At 39.6% G+C, this 11596-nt stretch overlaps 1 protein-coding gene and 1 pseudogene across 1 annotated transcript; one reads left to right on the plus strand and one right to left on the minus strand.

The window, feature by feature from the left end:
• Positions 1–1257: 1257 nt before the first annotated feature.
• LOC140611453 (olfactory receptor-like protein OLF4) lies at positions 1258–2226 on the plus strand. The gene has a single exon (XM_072788207.1). The coding sequence runs from the start codon at positions 1258–1260 to the stop codon at positions 2224–2226; it is 969 nt and encodes a 322-aa protein (XP_072644308.1).
• An 8190-nt stretch (positions 2227–10416) lies between these two features.
• Positions 10417–11354, minus strand: LOC140611454 (olfactory receptor 7A17-like; annotated as a pseudogene).
• Positions 11355–11596: the final 242 nt, after the last annotated feature.

Raw genomic sequence — 11596 nt, forward strand, 5'->3', positions numbered from 1 at the left:
TGGCCAGCTTGAGTTACCGCTGCTCCAGCTTCATCATTGGAACTAGGGATGAGGAGTCATGGTAAGAACACAACCCAGGGAGTAATGATCTGGAGTTGTGTGTGTGCACACATACATGGCAGCATATGTACTTGTGCATGCATGCATGCCACTTGTGGAGTGAGAACAGTCTTCAGAGTGGGGGTACATGGTCTATTATATTCTAAGGTGACTCTTACAGAGGCCAAAACTCAATTGCCTAATGGTATTCAGGAGGGGCTCTATTTCAATTTACAGGACTCTTTTGCAAGTAGATTATAAAATACAAGAAACATGTAATGTGCCTGAGTGATTCCTTTTATTGAAGTTTAACCAACAGCACTGCTTGACACCAGCTCTGATCGCTCTCCTGCTTATTCCCCTTCCCACACTTGCTTCCTTTTTTGGATTTGAGTAGTTCAAAGTAATATAATCCTCAGGGGCTCTGCAGAAGCCAATCCCTCTGTCTGCACACATTTCACCAGACATGCTCATGGCTCCTGCCCTCTCTTCCTTGAGGTCTCTGTTCAAATGTCACCTTGTTTACTGGTCTTCCCTAAACACCAATTACAGAATAACAGTCATATCCACTCTCTCCTTGATACCTACTCTTGTTCTCCTCATAGCACTTGACACCCTGTGATATATTATTATTTTATTTGTTTCTGTTCTTTTTCCATAATTGGATTATAGTGGCTTTTGGCTTTCAGTGTCCTATATTTATTGTCTAGACATAGACATTGCCTGGAACATGTTTGACACTCAATACATACTCCTTGAATGCATGAAATATATTCTTTTTTTAGGGAGAGAGAGAGATAGAGAGAAAGTGTGAACAGGGGAGGGACAGAGGGAATGGTAGAAAGAATCTAGAGCAGACTCCACACCCAGAGCAGAGCCTAATGTGGGGCTCGATCTCACTACCCTGAGATCATCACCTGAGCCACAATCAAGAGTCAGATCCCTATCTGACTGAGCCACCAAGTATCCTGAAAGATATTCTTAATAAAACAGTAAAGTGAATGACCTGTTGGGGGCAATGGGGAAAATGAAAACAAAAAGCCTAACTAGAGATGGAACGGGACAGAATCTCTTCAAGGGCACAATCCCTACACAAGATACTGAAATTAATAATTGACTGAAAAATATAAATAGTAGCATTTCAACTATATAAGCAATGCTGTTCATGTGAAAACAGATCATGTCTTTTTCCTCTTTCCTGGTAGTCAGTGCAACCACATGCAACCAAACAATGATACATGGATATCAGAATTCTTTCTTCTGGGATTTTCAGAGGGACCAGACTGGCAGCCACTCGTATTTGGGCTTTTCCTCTCCATGTACCTGATCACTGTGTTTGGAAACCTGCTCATCATCCTGGCCATCAGCTCTGACTCCCACCTCCACACCCCCATGTACTTCTTCCTCGCCAACCTGTCCTTTGTAGACATCTGTTTCACCTCTACCACTGTCCCCAAGATGCTGCTGAACATCCAGACTCAGAGCAAAGTCATCACCTATGCAGGCTGCATCACACAGATGTACTTTTTCATAATCTTTTCAGGGTTGGACATCTATCTCCTGGCTGTGATGGCTTATGACCGTTTTGTGGCCATCTGCCATCCCCTGCACTACATGGTCATCATGAACCCCCGGCTCTGTGGACTGCTAGTTCTGGTGTCCTGGATCATAAGTGTCTTGCACTCCTTTTTACAGACCTCAATGGTGTTGCAGCTGTCCTTCTGTACAGAGGTGGAAATCCCGCACTTTTTCTGTGAACTCAATCACATGATCCAACTTGCCTGTTCTGACATATTTCTTAATAACATGATGATATACTTTGCAGCTGTGCTCCTGGGGGGTGTTCCCCTGGCTGGGGTCCTTTACTCCTACTCTAAGATAGTTTCCTGCATACATAGAATATCATCAGCTCAGGGTAAGCATAAAGCATTTTCCACCTGTGCATCTCACCTCTCAGTTGTCTCTTTATTTTATTGTACAGCCCTAGGAGTGTACCTTAGCTCTGCTGCTCCCCAGAGCTCCTACACAAGTGCAGTGGCCTCAGTGATGTACACAGTGGTCACACCTATGCTGAACCCCTTCATCTACAGCCTGAGGAACAGAAACATAAAGAGGGCTCTGATGAAATTCTCTGGGCTGGAAGCTATCAAAAGGCCAGTTGTCCTATTGCTGAAGAATTTCCCATAATTGTAGGCCTCAAAGCCTTGGAGGCAAAAGTTAGGATTATTTTTTAAGATTTTTTTTATTCATTTATTCATGAGACACAGAGAGAAGGAGGGGGAGGCAGAGACACAGGCAGAGAGAGAAGCAGGCTCTATGCAGAGACACAGGCAGAGGGAGAAGCAGACTCCATGCAGAGAGTCTGATGTGGGATTCGAACAAGGGACTCCAGGACCACACCCCAAGCCGAAGGCAGGCGCTAAACCACTGAGCCACCCAGGGATTCCCAGAAGTTAGGATTTTTAAAAGAATATTGTGGAAATAGAACTTGCTTCTTTCATTTATTTCCTGGAATTTTAATTTTTTCAACTTCTCAGGACAACTTACTCATGTTATTAAGTTTTTCCCTTAATTTTCATCCTTTATTTCTTAATTTATTCCCAATCTTTGATATTAAAAAGTTACTAATTCCCATTTATCTCATGGAACTGCTTGGATTTCCTAAGAATCATTTCTTCCCAAAGGACAAAAATCTCCCCAAGTAATATGTCTTAGTTTTCCTAAAAGAAGTCATGAGTTACCACTATGATGGAAAAAATTCTATTTGACAACTGGGTCATTTCCTTAATATTATGTTACATTACAGATCTGAGACCACAGGTTTTCACTTTGTGTCTGTCATTTTTTTCTTTATCACTACCTTAACTGTTCTTCTTAATGAAGAAAATACTGGTGTGTTTTAAAACGTTCATCGGTTTTATTCTCCCAACTAGGATACTGTTCTCTGCTCAGGCTCTATGTCCCCATTGCTTACATTAGTCACTGGCAGACCTGATTATCAAATACATATCTACCAATGGAGTCTACATGGAAACAGAAATTTGAATAAACGGAATGATTTTTTTAATATTTACTTATTTGAGAGAGAGAGCATGAGTGGAACGGGCAGAGGAAGAGGGAGAGGGAGAGAATCTCAGGCAGACTCAATGCTAAGCACAAACTCCCCACATGGGACTCAATTCCAGAATCATGAGGTCACAACCTGAGATGAAACCAAGAGTCAGTTACTCAACTGGCTGTGCCACCTAGGTGCCCCTGGAATACATAGGATGATTTAATATGAACTTGGAGTCAAAGATCACCTCGAATATGATAAGGCAAATTTTAAACTGTCCCTCGTATCACTATGCACTACATTTCTTTTTAAGCTGTACATCTCTCAACCAAATATGAAATACAGTAGCAGTATGTGTAAGGAGATTTACTCACTGGGATGAACAATTGATTAGAGACAAAGGGCTTATAAAGAAAAAAACACAAAATATTGATTAAATAAATTAAATAAGACATAATTATGGTATGATAGGTTGTGTTCATGCTTGGAAAATTTCAATTAAAAAAATCGTTTTAAAGGTTTTATTTATTTATTCATAGAGACACAGAGAGAGAGAGGCAGAGAGAGAAGCAGGCTCCATGCAGAGAGCCTGACATGGGACTCAATCCAGGGTCTCCAGGATCATGCCCTGGGCTGCAGGCAGTACCAAACCGCTGCGCCACTGGGGCTGCCCTTAAAATTTAATTTTAGGATGGGTTTTTAAAAAAAATTTCCCCCAAGCCCCCTTTTTATTATTTTCATATTGTTGATAAATCTGTAGATATTTTGGGTAGTATTGCCATCTTAATAACATTAAATTTTAATTTAAATTCCCTCTAACAACACCTAACTCTGGGAAACGAACAAGGGGTAGTGGAAAGGGAGGTGGGCAGGGGGTTGGGGTGACTGGGTGATGGGCACTGAGGGGAGCACTTGACAGGATGAGCACTGGATGTTATGCTATGTGTTGGCAAATTGAACTCCAATAAAATAAATAAATAAATAAATAAATAAATAAATAAATAATTACCTCTAACATAGCTTTGTTCTCAAACTGTGCTCCACAGACCAGGACTTACAGCATCAACGGCATGGCATGGGGAGCTTTTTTTTTTTTTTTTAATTTTTATTTATGATAGTCACAGAGAGAGAGGCAGAGACACAGGCAGAGGGAGAACCAGGCTCCATGCACCGGGAGCCCGATGTGGGATTCGATCCCGGCACTCCAGGATCGCGCCCTGGGCCAAAGGCAGGCGCCAAACCGCTGTGCCACCCAGGGATCCCCCCATGGGGAGCTTTTTAGAAATGCAGTCGCTGGGCCCCTGGGGGTCTGATGAGTCAGAATTTGCATTTCAACTACAATCGCTGGTGAATTGTGTGCACAGAAAGGTTGGAGAAGGTTTCCTCACCTTCTCATCATTGACCCTTGGAACTGGATAGTTAATTTTGTTGGATGCTGTCCTGTGGATTGTGGTATTCGACAGCATCCTTTCAGATATGGCCAATAACAAGGGCATCTCTGCTGGAGGACCACTACCCCAGATTTTCAGAACTGGAAGCATCCTACATAATTCCAATTAAGACTATATCCCTTACTTGGTTTATGTCTTGGAGAACATTAAATCCGACTGAGCCCCATTTCTCCAATAGAGAATAGAGCTCATAAAAGTACTATTTCATAGAATGAACTGTGCAATCTTGGCCTGGACAGGACATTGTTCTTTCTTTGGAGCCCTAAGTCTGGTTGGGAGACCAATGCCTCACCCCTTCCTCCTGTCTTATATGGGACAGAGCTTCAGTCTCCAATATCAGCCTCCAGGGAGGCTATCTTGGCTTCCTGCCTGCTTCCCTCACTAAGGTTAATTATTCCTAGCTTTTGATTTAAAGTGAGAGATTGTCTAACTCTTTCTTTCACTTGAACACTTGCAGGCCATTGTAGGGTTGCTAATGGGCCTAATATCAATATTGTCGTGTCTTGGGGAACAGGGAGACCTGAGGAGAGGGGAGGAAATGGAGAACAACCAGTCAGTGGATGCATAACAATACACACCATTTGTCCATTAAGTTTTCTCTCTTATGTGTATAGTTTGTGAAGCCCCAAAACAATTACAATAGTAATTTCAAAAATCATGGATCACAAATCATCATAACAAATATAATAATGAAAAAGTTTGAAATATTGCAAGAATTACCCAATTCTGACACAGAGACACAAAGTGAACAAATGTCATTAGATAATTGGTACCAATAGACTTGCTCCATGTAGGCTTGTCACAAACATTCAATTTGTAAAAAATGTAATATCTGAAAAGTGTGAAAAAGTGCAATAAAAAAGTCACACCTGTTTGTGCTGTCATGTATATGTCATATGATTTCCAAAGTCACACATACAAATGACATGAAATTCCAAGTTAATGACATAAGTGACTAGGTCAGAGTTCCTAGTCAAGTGAATGTATTCATTGGTAGATTACTGTCAGCAAAACACAGGACTATTGTGTGATTTTCTGCACTATGGAGGAAAAGATCTAAGAAGTGTGGAAACATATCACTGAGGGATAGATTTAGCTGGGGACCATAAAAGCAGAGAAGAAAAAACCTGTACAAGGACAAGCCACTTAGGACATATTAGGAAGCAAAAGTGATAATATGGGGTGATGCTAGCTAGTTAAAAGGTGTGCAAAGTGAGTAGAAATTCTGGATGGATCTTTTTTGGGTCTCTCTTCTGACTTTCCCTAGCATCACTAAAAAAGACAAGGAAAATTTTCCCAAAATGAGACTGTATTACAAAATTTCCTTGAGGCAATTCCAGATGGTTTGGATAGAGATAACTGACTGTGATTGACCTCAAGTATTAAAATCTAGTCCCTAACCTGGTCTATCTAGTTAGAGCACTGATCCTTTCCTTTCCTTTTTACATTAGTAAAAATGAAGGGATATTGTTAAGGATCTAAAGACAGAGTGGGTTGCTGTCCATGAACTTAAATAAGGGAAATAGATTGCTGGCTGAGTCAGGTAATAAAATCAAGAGTTATTAGGAACTATCATAAATTCTGAGCACCCTCACTCTGCCCAAAGTACACATGTTCCCCTTCCATACCCAACACAATGCCTGGCACCTTGAGATATGTGTTATGGACTGAATTGTGTCCCTTAAAATTCATAGATTGAAGCTCAAATCCCCAGTATGATTGTATTCACATATTTCAGGAAGTGATAAAGTTAAGTAAAGTCAGAAGGGTGGGCCCTAACCCATTTGGGTTGGGTTGCATCGGTGGGTTTATAAGATGAAAAGATCTCTCTTTCTCTTTCTCTTTCTCTTTCTCTTTCTCTTTCTCTTTCTCTTTCTCTTTCTCTCTCTCTCTTTCTTTCTCCCTCTCTCTCTCTCCTCACATGCGCTGAGAAAATAACAGTTGAAAACCAATAATGAAGGCAGCTGCCTACAAGCCAGAAAGAAATCTCTCATCAGAACCCAACCATAAATAACAATAATAATAATAATTTTAGACTTAAAAAAAGAACCCAACCATAATTGCACATGATCTTTGACTTCCATCCTTCATAAATGTGAGAAAATAAATAAATTTCTGTGATTTAAGCTATCCAGTCTCTGGTATTTTCTTATAGCAGCTCAAGCTGACTAATACAATGTGTACATCTACTTAATGAATGAAGGAGTAAATTTCCTTTAGATAAATTACCCAAATGTTATTAATTTCTGAGCATTACATGTTTTTTTTAAGAAATTTTGGCTTTTGATGAAAAGATTGTATAAGTGTAAGGCAGCAATATACTATGAGCCCTGACTCTGGTTCTCACTCCTAGGGGAAGCCTTTCTTATCTCCTCAGAACTATACTCCAGGAAGAGGAGAGAAGGAGAATTTCAGACATTCTCAGATAAACAAAAGCTGATCCAGTTAAATTCCTACTAGACCCACCCTCCAAAAAAGCCAAAGGGAGTCCTTCACGTTGAAATGAAAGGACACTAGACAGTAGTTTGAAGTCATATGAAGCTATAAAGATTTCTGTTAAAGTTAAGTATATGACCAAATACAAAAACCAGCATTTTATAATTTTGGACTTTAACACCACATTTGATGTGTGTATTTACAATACGACTGCTAAACAATAATTACATGAATTTCAATATTGATAAAATGATGGATGGAACTATATGAGTAGAGTTTTGTATATGACTGAAGTCAAGTTGGTGTCAGCTCAAATTAGATTGTTACAAGTTCATGATGTTGCATGTAATCCTCATGGTAACAAACAAAGATTTGCCTATAAAGTACAGGCAAAGAAGAAATGAGAAGGAAATCAAAAGTGTCACTACACAAATCAAATCAAAACTAAAAAAGTCTTGAAAAAACAATTCCCTATACATTTTTAAGTTGAAATTACTCCAAGTATCTTCTCCAACCACAGGGAATGAATCTAGAACTCAATATAGGAGGGAAAAGTGGAAAATTCACAAATATGTGAAAAATTAAACAGCACACTCAAACAACCAGTTGACAAAGGAAGAAATCAAAGGGAAATTAGAAATTACCTTCAGATAAATGGAAATAAAGTCACAGCATACATAAGTTTATGGGATGAAATAAAAGCAGTGCTGTGTGGATTTATCTTCTATGATTCAACATCTAACTCCCAAGAATGCCTTAGGAAAGGGGTTGGAGACTGTAGTATTCATCAAAAGATTGAGAAATACCTTGGTGAGGTTTGTGACACCTCTGAAGAGCTCCATAGTGGTTGTTCCCTGCATGACAAAGCTAACATAACATGGGAGATGCTGAGATTGAAATAGGTTTATCCTAGGTTCAATAGTGTGGCATCATGAACTGGCAGAGACCAAGTGGATGTCATTCAATGTAAGAGGCAAGGAATTTATTATTAACTTAATATGTAGAAGGATCAATATTTTAATCAAAATTGATTGAACCACAGGGATTTTTGAAAAAGATAATTGACTGTGATGCCTCCATGAATAAAAGTGAAGAGCATCTTATTAAGATCCCATCCATTTATAGAACTAAGAAAAATTGTAGTTCTTATAAAAAGAAACGTGGCCCAAATCACCATAATTAAGAGTCACAATCACTCACTTGATTCTCAGACCTGAGAGTGTTCACTGATACTGACCTTCGAATGATGGGACCAGCTCACCTTGAAAGAACACTAAAACTGCAACAGACTTTAAGCAAAGATGCTTCTCCTGACTTTAAACAAAGATGCTTCTGTGTTGGATCTGGCTCCTAATGGGTTATGAGGTCTGACTGTGCACATCTCATCCCATTCTATGTTGGTAGATGCAAAGTATGGGAAGCTTAAAATTGGCCAAGGTGAGAGATTTATACTATGGAAACTGGAAAATACTGCAATCAGGCATTTTTCTACCTTTCATTTTCTTTTTAAAATATTTTATTCATGTATTTTAAGAGAGAGAGTGTGTAAACAAGGGAAGGGGCAGAGAAAGAGGGAGAGAGAATCTCAAGTACCTTTCATTGCTGACCATAGAGCCCAACTCAGGGCTTGATCGCACAACCCTGAGATGATGACTTGAGCCAAAATCAAGAGTAGGAATCCCAAATAGGCAACTACCATTATGGCATACAAATTAGTGAGGTCAATTCTGGATCAGGTAATGATAAATAATAAAGCCTTATTTAACTTTACTTATTCTGTTTCATAAAGCATATTTCAGGTCCATAGCTATATACTGTTATTAGGACTGAATTTTGGCCTGCCAAGATGGAAAAGTCATAGATGGCAATTGGCAAAATACCCACGATGCTTTTATAATCTGAGCAAGGGGCATTATGGTAGGAGTTACTATGATAAATCTCCTTATCGTGTTCTTGCCTACCAAAATATTAAGAATAACAATGCATCCTAGGGAACTTACAAAGATTAATAATATGATCAATGCTTGAATGTCAGAGCTTGTCATTTCTATTGTGCTACCCTTACGTTTTGAATGGTGCAGAAGAAAATTAGATCTTAGAAAGTGAATGTGGATTATTGCAAACTTTATCCAAGGGTGGCCCCAATTCCTTCTGCTATTGCCATGTGCTCAATTCCTTTTTTTATTATTTTTTTATTTTTTTATTGGAGTTCAATTTGCCAACATATAGCATAACACCCAGTGCTCATCCCGCCAAGTGCCCCCCTCAGGGCCCATCACCCAGTCCCTCCCACCCCCCGCCCACCTCCCTTTCCACCACCCCTTGTTCGTTTCCCAGAGTCAGGAGTCTCTCATGTTCTGTCTCCCTTTCTGATATTTCCCACTCATTTTTTCTCCTTTCCCCTTTATTTCCTTTCACTATTTTTTATATTCCCCAAATGAATGAGACCATATAATGTTTGTCCTTCTCCGATTGACTTATTTCACTCAGCATAATACCCTCCAGTTCCATCCACATCAAAGCAAATGGTGGGTATTTGTTGTTTCTAATGGCTGAGTAATATTCCATTGTATACATAAACCACATCTTCTTTATCCATTCATCTTTCGATGGACACCGAGGCTCCTTCCACAGTTTGGCTATTGTGGACATTGCTGCTATAAACATTGGCGTGCAGGTGTCTCGGCTTTTCACTGCATCTGTATCTTTGGGGTAAATCCCCAGTAGGAGCACTGGGTGCTATATATAAGTGATGAATCACCTAATTCTACCCCAGAAATTAATACTGCACTGAATGTCAACTAACTAGAATTTGAAAAGAAAAAAAAAAGCAGTGTTGCTTTTCTGGGATGAAGTATAGAAACTCCCATGTGACACCTGCACCCCAATGTTTATAGCAGCAATGTCCACAATAGCCACACTGTGGAAGGAGTCTCGGTGTCCATCGAAAGATGAATGGATAAAGAAGATGTGGTATATGTATACGTGTGCTCAATTCCTAAAGTGGATTAACACAGTTGGTACATAGCCCTTGATATGTCTAATGAATTTTCTTTGAGAGCAGATAATACAAAGGGTAGCTCCTCTCATCCAGCACAGGATGTATCACACGTTTATTCCTCCAGCTCTTCCTATAATGCTGTTAGCACCAAATCTTCTGTATCACACATATTTGCTGCTGAAAATTTGATGTACTGGATTCTATTTCCCAGGCTGAAACCCCCCTAAAATATAATGAGATCAAAGTTTTAAATAAAGTACAAAAGATAGTTACTTGTCATGTATGAAAAAATTAAGAGACTGAATCCTTGAAATAGCATAAATTGCAGATTATCATCATTCTGTGAGCTGATAACATTATCATGACTTAGGTCTTCTAGGGTTTTAAGCGTTGTTACTTACAATCAAGTCTCTATTTTCATAGAGATAATACCCCTATGCACAGAATGTTTTTTGGCTGAAGAGTTTTTTAAGGGATTGCTTTATGTCTTTGTTTTTAAGACTGTAAATAAAGGGGTTCAGCATGGGTGTGACCACTGTATACATCACTGAGGCTATGGCACTTGTCCTGGAGTTTTGTGAACCAGTAGAACTGAGGTAGACCCCAAGGCCTGTGCAGTAGAACAAGGAGACAACTGAAAGGTGAGACCCACATGTGGAAAATGCTCTATACTTGCCTCCAGCTGATGAAATTCTCAAAATGGAGGTTACAATCTTAGAGTAAGAGAAGAGAATTCCAGTAAGAGGAACAACACCAACAAGTCCAGTAGCAAAATACATAACTATATCATTGAGAAAGGTGTCAGAACAAGCAAGTTGGACCAATTGATTAAGTTCACAGAAAAAGTGAGGGATTTCCAAATCATTACAAAAAGAGAGCCGTAAAACCATTAAGCTCTGTGACAATGACTGCAGGGCAGTCATAATTCAGCATGCCATAAGCAGGAGCCCACAGACCCAAGGGTTCATCATGACCATATTGTAGGGGGTGACAGATGGCCACAAACCGGTCATAAGCCATCACCGTCAGAAGGAAGTTATCCAGATCTCCAAAAAGCATGAAGAAATATACCTGGGTGATATATTCTGCATAGGTAATGAATTTTCTCTGTGTCTGGATATTCAACAGCATTTTGGGGACTGTGGTGGAGGTGAAACAGATGTCTGCAAAAGAGAGATTAGAGAGGAAGAGGTACATGGGCGTGTGGAGGCAGGAGTCAGTGATAATTGCCAGGATGATGAGTAGGTTCCCAATGAAAGTTACCAGGTACATGGACAGAAAAAAATCCAAAAAGGAGGGACTGTAGTAATACCTCTTCTGAGAGCCCCAGGAGGATAAATTCTGAAACACATGTTTGATTTTCTGGTTCCATGTAGCTAATGAAACTGATGGAAAAGAGACAAAACAATGAAAATTTAGCCACAGTTACCATGTACAGTTACTGAAATAAAATGCTGAAGGTCCCAATGGGGAAAGGCAAGGAGAAAGATTAATAGAATAAGTTTAGGGTAGTATAATTGGTCCATAAACTAGATCTAGGAATGGATTGAGGAGCTGGGACTCTGTTTTTGATTAAGGTTAGCTTTTGTTAACTTGACCTAGAGCTTTCCAGCT

This window comes from Canis lupus, chromosome 19, assembly GCF_048164855.1.
Source record: "Canis lupus baileyi chromosome 19, mCanLup2.hap1, whole genome shotgun sequence".
Classification (NCBI taxonomy): Eukaryota; Metazoa; Chordata; class Mammalia; order Carnivora; family Canidae; genus Canis; species Canis lupus.

What these genes read in the sequence shown, in the direction of transcription:
- LOC140611453 (XM_072788207.1), top strand. Translation starts at nt 1,258, where the DNA reads ATGCAACCAAACAATGATACATGGATATCAGAATTCTTTCTTCTGGGA.